This window comes from Camellia sinensis, chromosome 4 (genome assembly GCF_055761805.1).
Source record: "Camellia sinensis isolate YWXY chromosome 4, ASM5576180v1, whole genome shotgun sequence".
NCBI classification, from domain to species: domain Eukaryota; kingdom Viridiplantae; phylum Streptophyta; class Magnoliopsida; order Ericales; family Theaceae; genus Camellia; species Camellia sinensis.
The window spans coordinates 138834037-138854834 of record NC_138964.1 but is presented as its reverse complement, the minus strand read 5'-3'; the positions used below and the strand labels follow the sequence as shown (position 1 = coordinate 138854834).

Below are 20798 nucleotides of genomic sequence, written 5' to 3'. Positions count from 1 at the left end.
ACATCAAATAAACAAAGACATTGATAATATTATTAGTTTGCTCTAATACCAAATAATGTCGAACACTTATAAAAAAAAAGTCCATTCAACTATTCAATTTATCCAAAACCAGAATATATGGAGAACTGATCCAAAACGGAAGATTAAACGTTTCCTTTCAAGAAGAATAATAATTGGGGAGAACACAAGAGGCACGGCCTAATGCTTGAATACAATCGAAATCACTTTATTTATAGGCTAAAAACCCTAATTCAAACTGGGTTTTGAATTTTGGGGGTGGCAACAGATACCACTCAAGCTAGTAGCTGGCGAAAAACATCGCTGCAGATAATATGCTTTGCAAAGTTATATCCCAAGTTGGAGGCACGTCAAGCATAGCCTACGAATGCCAAGAAAGTGTCCTTGCAAAATTTAGTAATGTACTCCTTTACTACAGACACATCCAAAATGTACGAAATTTGTACAAGGACAGTCTAAGTCGTAATAGACCTGACACAGACATGGCTTAAAATCTTAAATTGCAACGCTATAACATAGGAAATGTGCCACATACAAAGTTTTTTATTGATCAGTGGCTCATACGAAACCCAATACTAATGACATGATTCAGAGAAGGCAGCCTAATTGCTATACCAATGTAGAGACTCAATGTGAAGTATATCCTCTTTTGACATAATGGCCTTTAATACATAAAGAAACATAAAGTCAAGAAAAAATTCAGCCAAAATCCAATTACACAACTAGGAAACCAATATAGCAAGATTCACTGACCTTTGCCACTGTCCCATATATGGGACAAATGATTTGCTCAAGGAAGGACACTGAATCATTTTCGCCCATACAACTAGCCACTGGAGTAGCTTCACCGTGGTCCAATATTGCATCTAACTCTCTTGCCATCTGCAGAAGGCATAATTAGTAACATATTACTAAAACGTCAAACAGTACAACTATTGATCTTTGGATTTGTCCTGTGAACCAATCAATGTCAATGAAAACTTTTATTAATTTTATAAGCAAACAGTACTCACAAACAGCTCAAAAAGAAAAAGACCCATTAGTGAACACTTAAAAATAATAATTTTAGCTTCTTTTTTTTAGTTTAAAACCCAACTTCAAAAAAGTAGCTTTTTGAGATTATTTGAAGCTTTTTAAGCTGAAAAAACAAGTAAGCTGAAAAGTGAAATCAAACACCCTACCTTTTAAAGTAAAACTATTTAAACATGTGATTTCATATTATAAACTAAATAAGCAGCAATAAACTGGGCTATTTATGAATGAAAATTCAGCATAATAACCAACATATATTACACAGCATAACTACTACTATAGAACAAAAAGCTTGCTGAGTTGCACAATAAGACAAGCTACCCGATCAAATAGTAAGTGAATTAGCAGCCATAAGAAAGGGCTTACATGGTGGAATATATAGCAAATACATTCAGGAAGAAAACGGACATTTGCAGCTTCACCCCATATGAGGAAGTACAGAGAAACCAAAAAGAGCTTTCTTTCCCGATTAATTGCTTCTAAACTGTCCAACGTACATAAATAAATACACAGAGAATGCAAATTAGTTGCGCATAAAGGAACTTGAGGCATTTCAAAAAAGCAGCAGGCTGCAGAAGTCACCTATTCCATACAAGGCGTATCCGCAAATATTTGCACCATTTGATGTAGTTATCCAGTACCTTCAAGAAAACTTCATTGATAGCTTTCTCATCTATTTTCTGCTAAAGGAAATCATAAAGATTAATCAACTAGCTTTGCATCAAAAAGGACAAAAAGGAAACATGAATATCTGGCTTCTGCAACACAGATTACTGAATCCAAAAATAAGACTTAGCTGCCATATTTTCAGATGCATGAAAAAGTGCCCATATAAAATTGGTTTCAAAATTTTTTTTCTCAGTAAGTACTACGCCCAAGTATAATAGCAATAGCAATATACTTTATAAATGCATTTAAAGCAACATGGATTCATACAGAACTTAAACTTCTATAAAAGTATCCAATCCAAGGTTCTGGAATCTGGCCGGCATTGTGCAAAAACTTCAACAATTTTGACCACTTGTAAACTGTATAGAAGTGTCAAAGGCTTTTTAAACTAGCAGAGGATTGTATGGCCCTTTTTACAGGCACTATGAGATTCAATATTTTAGGCCTTCTGGTTACAACGTACAGCAGGGAAACAATTCTACAAGATCTGAGGATTGGCAATACATCATAATGTTTTGAAGATTGGTCACTTTGAATGAAAATTTACTTGATATCATTTTCCTTTTCCCAAGAACTTTTTGGATGCTGATAAATTAAAAAGCTATTGAGAACATATTGTCGTACCATTCTGTGAAATTAAAAGTTCAGCAGTACTGTGAAATTCTCAACTAATAGGTTTCCATATGAGTTCAAGTTTGGGAGAAGAAAACTTGTTGTGAGTAGTTCTGTGAAAGAAAGTCAGGCTTAGAATGTCATAGAGAAGACAGGTAAATAGTATTCTTATCCATAAATTGTGTCAAGTTGAGGGAGAATACGGCTCCAATCAGAACTCATTAACAAAGGCAAACAACTTAACCAGGTATGAACCAATTGTTCAGGAAAGAAGGTCATCCACATAAGTCATCACTCACCGGATCACCCTCACCAGGGATTCCAAGTCGTGACTGCGCATTTGCTACAGTAAGAACAACATTCTCACGCTGGTTCCTTATATTGTCTTTCTGTAAAGTTCAACGAGATAAGCCATTAGAGCTAAAACAAGAAAAAATAACAGCAATGACAAAAAAAGCAGGAAAGAATCATTATTAACCAATATTATGCCGGGTAAAACGACGACAGATTAATAGAGATATTCTGAATAAATATCAAGAAAGCATGTACCACATGCGCATATGCTCGAACAAAAGGATGAGGAGGAGGAGGAGGAGGAGGACAATAACTAGGACAGCGGATAATGATGATTAATGATTAACCAAGATTGTCCCTAGTAAATTCATGGCACTTTTACAGACATATACTGAATAAGTTTCTTTTTTTTTATCAGCAACAAAGAAGTTTTATTAATAAAGAAAAGATTACAAAGGGAAAAAGTAGGAAGCTTTATTAATAAAAGAAAAGATTACAAAGGGAAAAAGTAGGACAAGATGTCCATCCAAAAACAAAGGAAGGAAAATAAAACCACCAAAATTGCATTTCACACACCGCTTTCTAATTTGAAGTAATTAAAAAATTTTAAAAAAGGAACTAATGCATGACAAGTAGGGACAGCACTGGATTTTGAAAACAGAGGTTATTTGGCGGCTTAAACAGTGAGTAATTTAGGGTTTTGAGGATTAAATTGAAAGCTAATAGGTAGGGTAAGGGATTAGGGTTGATTTGGGGGTGATTGGATAGAGTTTTGTTGAAAAACGCACTTTTACAGGGCTGTGAATAATAATCTGAGAATAGTAAATTGAAACCACAAAAAAAAAAGGGGGAAAGAAGAAGATAGGCCTAGGAATCACTCATAGAATCCCTAAGGCATCACACCTAGGGTTTGATTGCATCACACAATCCATAAAAAGGTTCAAAACTCTCAAATTTTTATAAAATATCAACTCTATTGAATTAGAAGCATTACATAACTTTATTTAGACTTTAGAGACGTCCTCAACCAACTAGAGCCAACTCAATTAAATAACTTGACCCCCAAGATGACCCATGCACAACCCCTACAACCTATGACAACAATAATTAAAATTACAAAAATACCCTTGACCTAAAAATTCTAGAAAACATAAAAAAAATCAAAAAATAAGATTCAAAATCCTAAAAATATTATTATATAAAATTCCTATCAGTTTCACTTTGAAATCATGCCAATTTTCAAATATAGCCACTTCTTTGAATTGACTCTTCTTTGAGCCTCTTATATTCTGCATCAGGAACCTCCTTAAATGCCGAAGATACTGAAGCCCAAAAAAAAGCAAAATAGCAAATATTTTGCCATAAACCGTCAATATCGTTGAACTTGTCTTAAAAAAATCCTTGCATTCCTTTCAACAAATAACCCAAAATATCACATTTTACTATTATGACAAGTCGTTTTGCCTTTTGAGAGCAAGAAGCGGAGCATATTGATAGATTATTTGAAAGATGAACAAAACCACAAGTAAGGACATACTCCTGGACCTGAATGGGCACTTACTCTTCTATAAGGGAAAGCATTGAAACGACCCATGACTCTATTCTGGAGCAAGAACTCAAGCTGTACTATTAATACCAAAATCCTCTTAAATCAATCACTAACTACTGACTACATGAAAAGAGTAATACCCAATCCATTCCTACCAACCAACACAACCATATAAGGCCAAAGCCACATGACAATGCAAAAATAACTAGGGACTCTCCTCTCCCTCCTACACGTAATACACCACTCTGGATGCAAATAACAAGTTGGTCTCCATGTCTGAAGCATGTCATTGGTGTTCAGTTTCTTATGAGCCATAGTCCAAACAAATGATTTTACTTTAAACAACACAAATGCATTACGAATAATGTTAAAAAGGGCAAAGATAGGTAAATTTGGAACATCAATCAACTTATCAAAAAATGGATAGTTCATAATCTCTCGTCACCACCTCAAAGAAACACCCTCAAGTAAAAATAGCAACATGATGAAACCAATTAGGGTCTCATGTTTAAAGGGTCGGTGATCCCATGCAAAACCATATACCGTGTTAAGCTACTAAGAGCATGTTTGGTACAATGGAATGAAATGAAGTGGGAATGGAATGAAAGTGAGAATGGAATAAAAGGTTGAATGGAATGAAATGTCCATTCCCATTCTATTGTTTGTTTACCAACATGGAATGGCATAGGAATAGGATAATAATTCTCACTCTCATGTTTGGTTATATCTATTAAACTCATGGAATGAAATAAGTTTTATTGTTTATTTATTTTTTTAACAAGCTAACAACAAATAAATTAAAAACTTACATAGATCATGGTAATATTGATAATTGTGAAAATGATGGTGTGAATTGTAGTGACAGCATCGGTGGTGGTGATAGCAATGATAGTAGGATGGTGGTAGTAGATTGTTGTAGCCTTAGTGGTGATGGTAAGCTAGTGTTGTGGTTGGCGGTTGCAGTGGCCAACGATAGTAGTGGCAGTAGTAGTGGCGACATCGGTACTACGGTGGGGGTCTATGAAGCACCGACACGTTCCCTAGGCCTGCGTACGAGTGTCGGACACGTGTCGGACACGCGTCGGACACGCGGTGGACACGTGTCCGACACTCTCTCTAACGTGTCCTCTTTTTTTTTTTGAATTTTTGCAGTGGGAGACGCCATGGACACGCTGTGACACTTTCCGGACACGCCTGAGGTGGATCGAATCGAAGCCCTAACCCTAACTGAAATAGAGAAAGAGAAAGAGATCAAGGGAGAAGAGGAGACAACGAAAGAGATCAAGGAACGAGAGAAGACAAAGATCGAGGGAGGAGATGAGAGGAGACAGACAGAGAAAGAGACAGAGAAAGAGATAAGAGGGAGGAGAAGAGAGGAGCCTAACCTGTTCTGATCAATGAAGAAGCTGAGGTATTCTTCTCTCTCCATTTCTTCGCCTCGTCCTCTTCTGTCTCCATCTTCTTCTCCTTCTTCTCCTCCCTGTTCTTCTTCGACTTCTCCTGTTCTCTCTCTCTCTCTTCTCCTCCCCTTTTGCTTCACTTTCCCCTCTTTTTTTATTTCACACGTTTCTCTCTCTCTCTCTCCTCTTTTATTTCCTTCACTCTTTTTTTTCTTTTTTCTTTTTTCTTTTTTCTTTTTTCTTTTTTTTATCTTTATTTTTATTAAACCTAAAATTCATAAAATAAATTGTTTTTATTTAGAAACACTCATTTTTTATTAATTTTTTTAAAAAAAATATGTTTATTGATTTTATTATTATTGTAGTTGTATAAAAATTAATTATTTTTTTTTTGACATATAATAAATAAAATTAATTATATATATTAAACGTGTCCCCAACGTGTCGTGTCCCCTATTTTTTGAAAATTTGCGTTTTTGCGTGTCCGTGTCGTGTTCATGTTGTGTCGCGTGTCCATGTCCGTGCAACATAGGTGGGGGTAGTTGTAAGTTTCTGAATAAATTTGTATATTCAATTGTATCTTATTTACAAAGAGTTCATCATTTTATATAACTCTAAACCTATGACTGGAAAAGGAAATACAGCCAATTCAAATATTTACACCACAATCTTTCTTGATTCCTAACATACACAATCATGCCAAATTGAGAATATGCACAATATATTCTTATATCCCCGCTCAAACTCAAGGTGTTTTAACAGAAAACACTGAGAGTTTGCTAAGAAGAAATTAAAATCGAGCGGTAGTGTAAGTCTTGATGAAGAAGTCCGCAAATTGCAAAACCGAAGAGACAAAAGGAAACGAGAAAGAGCCAGACTGCAAATGCTGTCAGACGAAGTGACAATCAATCTCAATGTGTTTTGTCCATTCATAGAAGACAGTATTGTGAGAAATCTAAATAGCACTGCGGTTGTCACAATAGAGGGAGGTCAGAAAAGACTGAGAGACACCCAAATCAAATAAGAGACAACGAAACCAAACAATCTCACCAGTAGCATGAGTCATAGCACGGTACTCAGTTCGGCAATAGAGCGAGCAACAACAGTTTGTTTTTACTTTTCCAAGAGATCAAGGAATCGCCAAGAAACATACAGAAACCAGACATAGACTTGCGATCAGTAACATCACCAGCCCAATCAAAATCTGCATAGGCCATCAAATCCAAAGAGGAAGTAGAGGACAATAGTAAACCCTAAAATATAGTACCTTGGAGATAACGAAGAATCCGAACCAATATAGCCCAATGTGTGGAGTGAAGAGCAGAAACAAACTGGCTAACCACATGAATAGCATAGGCAAGATCAGGACGAGTAACCGTCTGATAGACTAAGCAATCCACAAGCTCGCGATATAAAGTGGATCATCCAAAGGGACACCATTAGTAGAGTTGAGCTTCACATTAAGCTCAGTAGGTATATTAGAAACCTTAGTATCAGTAAGACCGGCACGGTGAATGACGTCATTAGCATACTTAGCCTGAGACAAAAAAATAGCCCTTTAGCAAAGAAGCAACCACAATACCCCAAGAAAAAAACGCAATGGACCCAAATCCTTCATCTCGAAGGTGCGGAAGCGATACTGCTTAACCTCAGAGATAGCAGAAGAGTCAAAACCAGTGATGATCATATCATCTACATACAGTAAGAGAGCAACAAAACCAGTCGAGATAAGTCTCAAAAACAAAGCAGAGTCGGAAGAAGAATGATGAAATCCAAGCTCAGTACCAGCAGTCTAAAAGCGATCATACCAAGCATGAGGAGATTGCTTCAAACCATACAGAGCACGCCGAAGACAACAAACCTGCCTAAAGGAATGGGAAAGGCCAGGGGGTGAACGCATGTAGACCTCCTCAATGAGATGACCATTAAGAAAAGCATTCTTAACGTCCATCTGATAGAGAGGTTAATGTCGAAATAGAAATCAAAGTACCGACAATAGTCATCTTGACAACCGGGGAAAAGGTCTCCTTAGCAACCAAGCGAGCTTTGTATCGCTCAAGAGAACCATCAGAATGAGTCTTGACTTTATAGACTCATTTGTAACCAACCAGATTCTTGCTAGCAGGCAACAGAACCAACGGCCAAGTGTTAGTTTTCTGCAAGGCAAACAACTTATCCTCCATAGCTCGAACCCAATTGGGATCCTAACAAGCCTCCTTGTAAGATTGAGGTCCTAAAAAAGAATGAATAGCAGACAAAAAAATATGATAAGAAGCAGAAAAACATGTATTAGACCAACCTAACCTGTTTGGAGGATGATGCTCTCGAGTAGGATATCGATGTGCAACAAGATCAAAGTTGTCAGAAACAGGAGGATCAACAGTAGGGACAGAGACAATTGGTGGAGAAAGAGCCTGGTGACGAGAATAAACTAACAACAGAGGAGGAGGAGGCGACTGGGAAGAAGGGAGCAGATTCATGGGGTTTAGTGGAGAAAGACTCAGCAGAAGGGGTGGTAAGAGGAGAAGAGGGAACAAGTTCAAGGGGAACAGTAGAGATGCACTCATCAGGAGGGACCTCAGAAGGAAATGGATCAATATGAACCAAATCATCTTTAGAAACCGAAGTAGTGATAGGAGGAAGCTGAAAGTAAGGCAAACGTTCAAAAAAATAAACATGACGGGAGACATAAAGATAACAGGAAACAGGGTCATAGCACCGATAGCCTTTCTAAGTAGGACTATAACTTAAAAAGAAACAGAGGACAGACCGGACCGGGTACTAAGTTTGGTCTGATCTTTGCGGGAAAGGACAAAATAGGCTGACCCAAACACACGAAGGAAAGAGTAATTAAGAATTTGGGAGAACAAAGCCTCATAAAGAGACTAATTAGAAAGAAGAGAAGTAGGCATGCGATTGAGAAGAACAGCAGCAATAAGAACTGTCTCTTCCCAAAACGGAGCCGAAACTAAGGCAGAGAAAAAAAGAGACCTAACTGTCTCAAAGAGATGATAGTGTTTACGCTCGGCTCGACCATTTTGGACAGGTGAATCTATACAGGAAGTTTGGTAAATGGTACCCAAATTGGCCAAATACTCACAGAACTCATTTTTAAAATATTTCCCACCCAAGTCCGACCGTAATACTTTCATTGTAGACCCAAACTGAGTAGTAATCATAGACTGAAAAGTACGGTATATATGATAGCAATCGACTTATGAGTCATGAGATAAACTCAAGTATAATGGGTGCAGTCGTCAACAAATGACACATAGTATGCAAAACCCCCTTTGGTGAGAACAAGTGAACAGCCCCAAACATCAATATGAACTAAAAAAAACGGTGTATCAAATATAAAAGTAACTTTACGAAAAGATAGGCTGTCATTTTGGTAAGTTTACACCCCCAACATTTAGTAAGTTCACTAGGAGAAACTTTACCCAATATACCTTATTGAGCTAAATACCGTAAGCGGTCAACAGACAAATGCCCTAATCTAGAATGCCACAAGTAGAAAAGACTAGACAGAGAATCTAACTAAAAAGATGAAAAGGCAGTCGGAGAGGTTGTCATAGGCAAATGCAAGCTCTCTACCACATAGAGGTCTCCAACTCTACGGCCAGTCACAATCTGCAGCTTGGACATCCAATCTTGCACAGAAAAGATAGAAGAATAAAGGATAACATCAAAACCGGAGGCATCAAGTTGCCTGATAGATAATAAACTGACAGAAAACTGAGGAATATAAAAGACAGATGGAATAGAGACAGTAGACATAACAGACCATAAGACAAACCCAACAGATATAACAAACATACCAGACTCATTAGTAGTATTAACAGTAATAGGAAGAAAAGGGGGAGTACAAAAGTAAGAAGAAATAGAGAGTCATGTGATGAGAGGCACCAAAGTCAAAAATCCAAACAGACGAAGAGATACCTGAAGAAGACCCAAGCAAACCTAAGTAAAAAGAGGAAACAATAGAGGCAAACTGGGATGGTTGGGAGGTAAACAGTATATGCTGAAGCTAGCTAATCTGAGCACTCAAAGAAGCCAGGTTAGGATTAGGAGCCGGAGCAGATGCAGTAGAACCGGCGAGAGGCTGAAAAATATTCGAAAGAGGAGCGCAAAACTAGATCGGAAACTGCTGAGAAGACGAGACAGACAAACATCTCTTCTTGGGACAATGATACTTCCAATGACCCATCTGATGGCAAAAGGCCCACTTATCAGAAGCTAGAGGCATCATAGTAACCAAAAAACTGAGCAGTTCAAGTGCAATCAAACAAAATAGCCAAACTAGGGGTTCAAGTGTAATAATCAAAATCTGAGGGGTCAAACTATAATAATAAGGAACTTGATAAGTCCAAACAAGAATAAAAGAGAACTGGGTCAACCAAATTTTAGAATCAGGCCACAACTAAGAGAGATGTCACAATGGATCGACTTCGAACCACACAGAGAGAGACAAGAGTCGAAGTCGACTCTGGAGCAGCCGACACAGAGCAAAGGATCGAAGTCGAAGCTAATCGAGAGGAACAAGGGCAAACAGCTCTTCGATCGTGCGAATCGAAGCAAGAGAAAACTAGGGATGCAACAAGACGAGTTAGAGGCAACTCACGAACCAGAACCAAAACCAGAGAGGAAGGGTTATGATCGCGACTTCCTCTCTGGGGTTGATAGCAATTGAAGTCCGAATCAAAGAAAGAAGCGCAAGCTTCAAACAACAAACCAGAAATTCCACCAGAATAATCGCGAATCAAGAGAGAGAATAAGCTCAATCAATTCGTGATTCAAAAACCAGAGAAAGAGTTGGTGAATCAAGCAGTTAGGGCTTCAAACGTGGCTCTAATACCATTTAAGTTTCTGAATAAACTTCTATATTCAATTGTATCTTATTTACGAAGAGTTCATCAGTTTATATAACCCTAAACCTATGACTGAAAAAGGAAATACAGCCAATTCACATATTTACACCACAATCTTTCCTAATTCCTAATTCCTAATTCCTAATTCCTAATTCCTAATATACACAATCATGCCAAATTGAGAATATACACAATATATTCTCACAGTAGTATGCATGGTGGTGTGGTGGTTGTGGTGGCGACCGTGGTAGCAGTTGTGGTTGTGGTAGAAATAGAGTGGTGGTGGTGGCGATGGCAGTGGCAATAGGGTGGTGGAATGGGTGGTAGGAGAACTGAATGGTGGTAACAATTAAATAATAACATTTTTTTCAAGTGCCAACAAAAAAAATAATAATAAAATTTTATGATAATTCCATGATAGAATGGAATGGTCATTCCTTAGGTTGGAGGGAGGAATAGCATTCCCACATTTTGTTAGAATGGTCATTCCAATGGAATGACTATTCCCACTTAAATAAGGTGTACCAAACAAGGGAAAGGAAATGCAAAGCTAGAATGAACCAGTGTTTTTTAAGGCGAAAAGCGAACCGAGGCAACAAGGTCTCCTAACGCCTAAGTGCGAGGCGACGAGGCGAGACGAGGGCTTCATCGAATCGAGGCGACCAGAAAGGATATTTTTTTAAAATAAATGGCATAGACAAAAATATAAATATTTTCAGCATAAAGAAATTAAAGAACACATTTTAACAACATTAAAGAACATAAAAAAATTAAAATAGTTGAAATTAATTGAATTAATTGAATTAAAATAATTAATTGAATAACCACGAAATTAAAAGAACCAAGAAATTAATTGAATTAAAATAATTAATTGAATAACCAAGAAATTAAAATAACCAGGAAATTAATTGAATTAAAATAAACAAATTAATTGAATTAATTGAATTAAACAAATTAATTGAATTAAAATAATTAATTGAATAACCAAGAAATTAATTGAATTAATTGCATTAAAATAAACAAATTAATTAAATTAATTGAATTAATTGAATTAAACAAATTAATTGAATTAAAATAATGAATTGAATAACCAGGAAATTAATTGAATTAATTGAAATTTTAGCACAGAAAAAAAATAATTGAATTAATTGAAAAAAAAATTAATTTTAAAATAATTGAATTAATTTTAAAAATTAATTTTTGCATATTAATTTTTGCGAATTAAAAATTAATTTTAAAAAATAATTGAATTAATTTTAACACAGGGTTCGACAATGTTCTTCAGTGAAGAAAAATGAATGACTGGAACAAAGGAAGAATAGGGGGGAAGAAAGGGGGGGTCCGACAGTGAAGTCAAAGGGAAGAAAGGAGAAAGGAAGAAGAAGAAGAAAGGAAGAAGAAGGAACTCACCAGGTGAAGAAGAAGGAACGACTTCGGTATGCCTTTCAATGTCGATGAACGAAGTCGATCTAGGGTTTGGACTTCTTTTTTAGTATAAAACAATTATAAAACTAATTAACTTTGTCGATGAAGGGCCCAGATGATTCGAACGAAGTCGATGAAGTGCCAAATGATTCGAACTGAAATCAAGCAAAAATCTGGTGAAGCGTCGCTTCGTTTCGCCTCCCGCTTCATCGCCTAAGCCTCGCTTCAGGCGCTTCTCCATCGCCTCACCATTTCGCCTCGCCTCAGTGTGCCTGAAGCGCTAAAGCCTCGCCTCGCCTCGCCTCGCCTCACTTAGCGCTTAGGCTCGCCTCTGATAACACTGGAATGAATATTCTATTCCAGCCCATTCCATCGTACCAAACATGCTCTAAAGTATTTTCGTAATAAATCTTATGGTTGAGCTGCTAAAGGAAAAAACAATTTTATACAACATACATAAGCAGAAATACACATACAAGTTACATATATGCATATACATGTGATGTTTGGCTCAGATTGGCACATGTTGGACACTACCTTTGCCATGCCCTGCCTGAACTCAAATCATTGAGGATTATTAGCCCAAGCTTAGATTGATGTTAAAGCACCAGTCCAAGGCCCCAAGGAGTTGGATTGAACTTGGCTTGTTCAGGTTCAACCCACCCAACTTGAAACAGTAAGGGTGTGGTGGGAAGTACCATTGACGAAGACAGTGACATCAATAAATAAGGTGAAAGAGCACCTCCCCAAATGAGAAAAGTAGGAACAAGAAAATAATAAATATCTAAAAGTGGAGCACACTGATGCATCTACACCAACAAAATTAATTGCAAAAAAAAAAAAATCAAAATCTCATAACTTTGACTGATGAAGAATCAAGTCTGAAATGGTTCTTCCATCTTTTTCTTCCTCTTTTTTTTTTTTTTTTTTTTTTTGGCCTTTTTCTACTCCAATCAACTTCAGAATGACTATGATGGAGGGGGAAAACCATGTGTGAGATTGGGAGAGAATGGTGGCTTACTTCTCCATTTGTATGCAGTATCCTAGTATTGTACCAACTCAACAACCACAGTAATACATAAATGAAGTTTAACGCACGTGTTAGAGAATGTAACAAAGTCAATAAAGCATCAGAAACAGATGGGGATATTAAAGAACAAAAACCTGAAAACCGAACACATATTCCAGAAGATCAAACATGTCCATATCCCGTGGTGCAGAAATTTCATAATCAGCAGGAAGCCTAGCAAAGTGTTCAGTATATTTAATCGCAGATATTGCACCTCTAACCTGAACAGATCACAAGGAGTATGTGAGAAATAAATTTTATTATTCGGCAAAAACAAAAATTTATAATACAGCCCAGATAACAGGTGAGGTTCTGTAATAAAATAAAATAGAAATAATAGCATGCTCACCATCTAATAAAAATGATACACAACAACCATGAATTAGTGTCAACGACTCTTTGGAATAAACAATCATAGACAACACAAAACACTAAATGGAGGCAAAAATCAACTTATAACATTTTTTGTAAGCAAAAAATCAGCTTAGAATATATTAGTTATGCAAACAAAAAGAGGATCAAAGCGGACAAAAAAGTATCACATAAAATTTCAAGTTTCACTTACTTCCAGAAAAAATGCAATAAAATCAGCTAAGAATATATTAGTTATGCATACGAAAAGAGGATCAAAGCGGACAAAAAAGTATCACATAAAATTTCAAGTTTCACTTACTTCCGGAAAAAATGCAATAGGATTTGTAATTGATAGTGCTTCCAAAGGAACAATATTGTACGGTGTGAGCTCCCCTGATAATGTTGCCTCTGAATTCTTTATCCTTCTTAGCTGAAACAAAAAATCAAAAAAAGGCTTTCAGTCAATTTTACTTTGCATGAGGATGTATTTAAAATATCAACATAATCTCTGCAAGGCAAAATAAATGTGCACAGCAACTAGGAGACAGTTTAGTACACAATGGTACTTGTGTTATACATGACAATGAGAACAACAAAAGAACCAGGAAAGCAGGGAAAAAAAACCAGGAGAGGGAAAAAAAACAGCAAAGAAGTACCTCCTCCCTTATAAGTCTTCCCACTCCATCAGGAGCTGCATCTTTGCTCAGCGCTTCCATCACATCAACCAGGGCCCTCAATGTAGCAAATACCTTTTTCATTTCTGAAGATCTGAATTCCAAGCTGAAACAAGAAGCAATGAAGAGATGAAGTTTTTTTTTTTTTTTATCAGCAACAAAGACAACTTTATTAAATAAAACAATGAACAAATGAAGATGTTAGTTTCTGTAAGAAGTAATCACTTGCATCGGAAAACTTGTTAATAAACTTCAAACTAACAAGTGATTGAACTTTTTGACATCTACACTAGCATTATCCAAACAGAAACTAATAAAAAATCCTCAAATGATTTTAGTATATATTTGAACTGTGATAAAACCACAACAACTGGTTAATCATACAGAAACCAAGCTGAGGTATGGGAAGCAGAATTTAATTGCTGCTTTAATCATGGATACAACTCCGCCAGTGTCGCGCTTATTGTTTAATCATTTATACAACCCATCCCATGCCCGAATTTATGCCCAGGAGATCAACTATGGAAGCAATTTATTTACTAAGAAGATTAATAGAAAAGCACACAGAGAAAAGGAGGGATCTACATATGGCTTTTATAGATCTAGAAAAAGCATATGGTAGGGTTTCTAAAGATATAATATGGTGAGTGTGGGAGAAAAGCAGGATGATAAAAGGCATGTATAATCCGTATTCTTAATTTAGAATACACTTAAAAACTACAAAAATTCTGAAAAAAATATTTATAATATTCACTAAATACAAAATATATATATATATATATAAATTTAGTACATTTTCTTTTTCTTTTCTTTTCTTTTCTTTTTTTTTTTTGTATTTATTGAACTTTATTTAGATTTCTTTACAAATATTTTACTTTTTAAATGTATCTAGAGTAAGTTGATCTAAAAAGTATAAAAATTAAAAATTATACAAACAAAAAAAAAAAGCTTATTAAAACATTTTTAAAAATCACAAAAAGCCAAAAAAAAACGATATAGGATTGCATCAAGGGTCTGTTTTAAGTCCTTACTTATTTGCCTTAGTCATGGATGAATTAACTAAACACATTCAAGATGACATCTCACGATGTATGTTGTTCACTACTGATATCGTTCTAGTAAATGAAACTAAAGAAGGAACTAACACTAAGCTAGAAATTGAGAGAAAAGTGCCCGAGTCAAAAGAGTTTAAAATCAATCAAAATAAAACTGAATATATGGAATGTAGCTTTAGCAACAATAGAAGTAGAAAAAATGGAGAAGTGAAGATTGCAAAACCATGAGATAACAAATAGAGAATATTTTTATTATTTAAGCTCAATTATTAATAAAAATGGTGGGGTTGGAGATGATGTGATTCATAGAATAGAATCAAAGTAGGCTGGCACAAGTGGAGGAGTTCTTCTGGCATATTATGTGATCGACAAATACCAACTAAATTGAAAGAAAAATTTTATAAAGCCAGTGATGCTTTTACGAGACAAAGTGTTAGGCAACTAAAAAATAATATGTTCATAAAATGGGTGTTGCTGGATGAGAATGCTTAGATGAATGTGAGGTAAGACTAGAAAATATAGAGGCGTTGTTTGTCATCCAGTTAAAACAGGCACACTTTTTCCGAATTTTTTTGTATTTAGTATTCTTTTAAAATTTGTGTCAAATAATTGTACTTATATAGTATGTCTAGTGTAGAAGGATCTAAAAAGTAAGAAATGGAAGGAAAAAAAAAATCCAAAAAGTTCACTAAAGACAAAAAAAGGTAAAACCAAAAAAAAACTGTTTTGGCTTTTTTTGTGTTTAGTGAACTTTTTCCCATTTTTTTAACTTTTCTCATTCGTCTAGTCGAGTATAAATCTTTTTGAAAAATTTTAAAAAAAGTTTACTAAAGACGAATAAAACAAAAAAGCCAATCCCAAGCACCATCAAAATTCGAAATGAATATATCCGTGAAATAGTAGAAGTAGCACCTATAGAAAATAAGTTGAGAAATAACAAGTAAAGATGGTTTGTTCATCGACAACGAAGACCTATAGATGCAAAAGTAAGGAAGAGTGATAGGATCACCATAAATAGAGATGCTAGGGGAAGACCCAAGTTGACATGAGATACAGTAGTAAAAAAATATATATGAATTTATTTTAGCTGAACACATAGCCCTCAATAGAGTTGAATGGCGAAAACGTATTGTAGGCAACCCCACTTGATTGTAGGCAACAAACTTCGTAAACTTGGCAAAGAAAGCATGCATGCATCCTAATGTAACACGATACCGTAGATAGCCTAGGATTGGCAATCCTATTCACAAAACCCACGTCCTAGTTGAGTTGTAATTTTGTTTCAAATGTTTTAGATGTTTTACTAGATATTTCATTTTTAAACTGCATTTTATTAAATGATTTCGGGTTCGAATTAAGTGTTCATGCAAGCTAGTTGAACTGAAAGACAAGGCCAAAGCATAGACCAAAGTACAAGTTGTATAAAGCAGGATGAAGCAAATATTGAAACCAGTAGAAGGCTGCTCGAGAGCCCCTTAAAGCTCAAGCTAGAAAAAGACAATTTGCTCGATTTTGGTTCTAGAATTTAGAAGCTCAAGCGAGATTTTGGAAGCTCAAGCAAAAAGCGCTGATTTTGGGTTTCCTAATTCGTTTCAACTTGGAAAAACATGCCAAATTAGTCCTTTGAGTCAGCCTAAATCGATTCAACTATAAATATGAGCCTAGAAAAAATACCCACACACACACACAAACAAAACAAAACAAAAAAACAAAAAAAAACCCTTAGAGAACATTAAAAGAAGTCTCATTCTATTGTACTCGCCATTGATCTATCCCTAAGCATTCAACAATTAGAAACATCCATCGGTGGTTGTCTTCGTGGATTACAAAACACTGATGGATTGAGTTTAGATTGTGGTGGATTTCAGAGGTATAGTAGTGATTCAATACTCAATCAACCATTGAAGAACGTAAATCATGGATTCGATCAATACAATAAGCACACCCGCAAGCACGTAAATTTGACATTTGCAGCCCATGAATTTGGCTAGGGTTGGGCTATAAGTTGCAACTTCTATCGTGTTCTTGGTTGTAATGAATTAGTTGGTTTTCGTTTGGATTTTTCACATAACAATTGTGTCTTGTGCGTTTGATTACATCTTTACTTTAACAATATGATTTATACGTATGAACTTGTATATTAATTAAGTAGCTAAATTAATTAATCACCATAAACCCTCTAAAACGTATTCAGAAAACTCGAGGTTTGAAATCAGAAAACAATAAGGGTCCATTTGGTTTAGTTTTTGAATCATGATTTGAAAAGAGAAAATTTATTTGGTTATGAGTTTTGAAAATAGTTTGATTGATTAATGTAAAGAATATGAGAGAATGTGAGAGGAGAGAGGAGAGAGGAGAGAGAAAAAGTGATTGATTGATTGATTAATAATAATAAATAAATAAATAAAGAGAATAAAAGAGTGTTGAAAGTAATTTTGAGTTATATTTTAAAAATATGTTTAGTTAACATGTTTCATCCAAATCATGATTTAAAAACATAATTGAGTTTTGAAAAGTAAACCAAACGCTACCTAAATTTCTCACAATAACATATTGAAAATGACAACAATTTTAAAATGTATAATTTGCCAATAGGTGCATTGGTAAACAAGCCCTCAAACAATTCAATAACAAATGAAAGATTTAAAGATGTTAGTATTTGATATTTCCTTATGCTACTATTGAAAACTTGAGAGTTACCACAACGACAATCAAACATCTCGATGCTTCCTAATTTGTCAATGAAGATAGGGCAACACTGATAACCAGGAGCTTCATAATTTTGACAGGTTTTCTAGTTTCAAAATTAAAAATTTTGCGAGAAGAATACAACTTGAAGCTTTATCATTTAAGAAGGTTCTACTTTCTCCACTAAAAAAATTTACAACTTGAATGCTTAACTTTAGCCTTCTTCTAGTGTACCCTTATATGATGTCGTTCACTTTTTATCATTGGTAAACAAGTAGGAATCAACACCAATACCAACCCTGGATGTTGGATATCCAAATGAATTAGCTCCGAAAGTCATTCAAATAAAGTAAGATATACAACTTGCCTAGATTAATAATTGCTTGCCTAGAATGTAATTGTGAATTCAGTTGGGGGGGGGGTTTTCATAGTCATGAATTCAATTGTTTTCTGTTCACAGGCAAATAATTTATGCTAGTAATAATACATATTAGTTATCGTGATGAAATATGTGGAGTAGCTACAAACATTGTAAGAAAATTTCTTACTGAAACAGCATCTTTTAAAATCCAATCCTGGGTTACCCCTATGATACCTCCAATTCCAGCTTCACCAGTGACTTAAAGAATATAAAGGACGAGCTCATGCTTTCTAGATCTAAAACACTCCACTAAACTCTTTGTCAAAGTCCTATTCAGAGTTCTTATGAAGAAAAAAATTTGAAGTATACATTCAAAAAAAAATCTAAATTTTCAGTACCCAACAATTATGATGCATGAAATTAATATTCCTTCTCAAAAACATAAAGTCATGCTGAAAATATTATTGGGTATAAGCAACTAATTAGGATACAAGGAAACAAAACAAATAGCATGAGAAGGCCATACTCTCCCAGGTTAGTACTAAAAGTTCCGGATTCACGAAATTTTTGCTCCTCTCTTTGGATATCATCCACTCTGTGCCGTCGCTTATAAAGTTGATAAAATTCCCAAAAGCGTTCAATATCACGATTACGATCTATTCGAGTGCCATCCCTTTTGGCAAGTTTTTGCTGCACAACATGGCAAAATGACTCAATTTGTCATAGCGTCAATCAAAACTTATAATCATACAACAAGACATAAGTCTATTTAATATGTTTATAAAAAAATCAAGATTTTCGTTTTAGATCCAACAAGTACCACATCAAAAATAAAACCAATCACAATACCTTGATTACAGACATCAAGCCAGTCTTAAACTGAAGTACACCTCTACCGTCGCTATTGGGGTCCAAAGTTTGTGCCATGCTATATGCCTGCTCACAAACTAATATCCAGAAGGAAAAAATAATATAAATGTCAGACATACCCATCAAATTTATCAATGTTGAAGCAGTATGATCATTCTATCATATACTGCAACTAGTATATGTGCATAATCCCAACAATATGCTACTGCCTCTTCACTTAATTAGCCTTTAATCACAACAATATACTGTCTCTTCACTTCAGACCCACGATGACATGGGAAGTTTTGTGTTGGTGCAAACACAGTCATAATCATGTAAAGCCCAACTCTCTTATCATGCCATTGTGAGTCAATTTTAGGACTTAAATTGTGGTTCTCTAAGTGTTTATATATCTATACTTCTATACTGTTATATAAGGCCTGGAACTGAGTTGGGGTAGACTGTCACTTTTGTTAGTTATCCCAAAATACCCTCATGTAACTGCCTATAACTTCTTGCCTCTTCTGACTGCCAGATCAAATTCAAATCAAAATTGTATTTTCTTGCAATTTTAACAGCACATACTACTAGCCACAAATGAACCGAGCTATTCACGAACATCTCAAACTCGACTCTCGTTTGAGTTCAATTCGTTTACCAAATGAACAACCTAAGCTCGATATTTATAATATATATATCAAAACAATTTTCATTAATTTATTTTATTTTTCTATTTATGTTTAGTATTTGTGTAAATTTACGTAATTGATTAATAAAATTTATTATTAATATAAGCATTATTTTACATTTTGCTGATAAATTTCTCTTTTTGATCTTAAGTTGGAGCTCGGTTCATGTAATCCTAGTTCACTCAAGCCGAGTCGAGTTTCTCAAATACTTAACGAGCCTACTTAAGCTCGACTTGATCTGGTACTCTAATTCTTAGTAACCCATGAAATATCAAAATGAAGTAGTGGAAACACAAACAACAAGAATGGAAGACACTTACGAATTCGAGCAACATTGGGGTCCTCGGATTGAATCTCGTCGGCAGCTTGCAAGATCAAGTCGATGTTGGTGGCCCGGGTGAGCGAAGGCGGGACCGAACCGGCGATCCCGCTAGGGGCTCTCTCGTGTCCTTTACCCGCATGTCGTTGCTTCTCTCTCTGCAAAGTCGCTCGCACCAGCCGATCCCAATTCTCTGATGGCCTCACCATCCCTTCTCCGAGGGTTTAAACAAAACCTAGCTCTGTTCGAATTGAGAGTTTGGATGTGCAGATCTGTGAGTGAGGGTGGTGAAAGAGGGGGGGTCGATTAGGGTTTTACAGTGATGTTGTTGTTGTTGATGTTGATGATGACTTGGTTGTTAAGGTGGTGAGGCGAAGAAACGCGTCGTCGACATTGCGTGCAAATCTCGGGGGATCTGGGGGGAAAGCGATGGGTTCTGAATGCAAGATGAGTTGTGAGATGAGGTCAAATTTCAAAGCTTTGGTTACGTTTGCCGTCAACCAAAACGTAGGGCTGTCTAGGGATTTTTTTTTTTTTTTTTTTTTTTTTTTTCATCATTCAGACTTCCTGATTTTTTTTAGGGAAATGATTTGGAGCCCTAAAAAAGCCTTTCTTAATCCCCTAATTTCTAAAACGACGTTGTTTTTGGAGAATTTTTTTTTTTTTTTTTTTTGCCAATTTTCGGGAGATTAGGGCTCCCCAAATTAGGGGATTTTTAAGGACTGGGCTAAAGACGGAAGAGTTGTTTGGGATGACCTAAATAAGTGTATATTTTGTCTTTTTATGAAAAGATGTGCAGAAAAGTAGGGAAGTAATGTGATGAAAAAAGATAAAAAAATGAATTATTTTTGAGTTGTCGAACTTACCCTGAAG

At 35.6% G+C, this 20798-nt stretch overlaps 1 protein-coding gene across 7 annotated transcripts in view; it reads right to left on the bottom strand.

Annotated features, from left to right (window-relative positions):
* The window catches only part of GSL8 (glucan synthase-like 8), an 89737-nt gene extending 69256 nt beyond the window's left edge, over window positions 1-20481 (bottom strand). For 2 of the 7 annotated variants that reach the window (XM_082866300.1, XM_028260547.2), the window contains exons 1-10: window positions 19927-20481; window positions 18918-19015; window positions 18595-18758; window positions 13947-14070; window positions 13610-13720; window positions 13032-13157; window positions 2631-2720; window positions 1633-1730; window positions 1417-1534; window positions 772-900 (exon numbers count right to left, since the gene is read on the bottom strand). In XM_082866300.1, coding sequence (XP_082722426.1) covers window positions 772-900; window positions 1417-1534; window positions 1633-1730; window positions 2631-2720; window positions 13032-13157; window positions 13610-13720; window positions 13947-14070; window positions 18595-18758; window positions 18918-19015; window positions 19927-20134 — 1266 coding nt within the window. In that variant the 5' untranslated portion in view covers window positions 20135-20481. Of the gene's footprint in view, window positions 1-771; window positions 901-1416; window positions 1535-1632; window positions 1734-2630; window positions 2721-13031; window positions 13158-13609; window positions 13721-13946; window positions 14071-18594; window positions 18759-18917; window positions 19016-19926 lie in introns of all 7 variants that reach the window. The other 5 variants (XM_082866299.1, XM_028260545.2, XM_082866302.1 and 2 more) reach the window with 3 other exon arrangements.
* Between the last annotated feature and the right edge of the window lie 317 nt (window positions 20482-20798).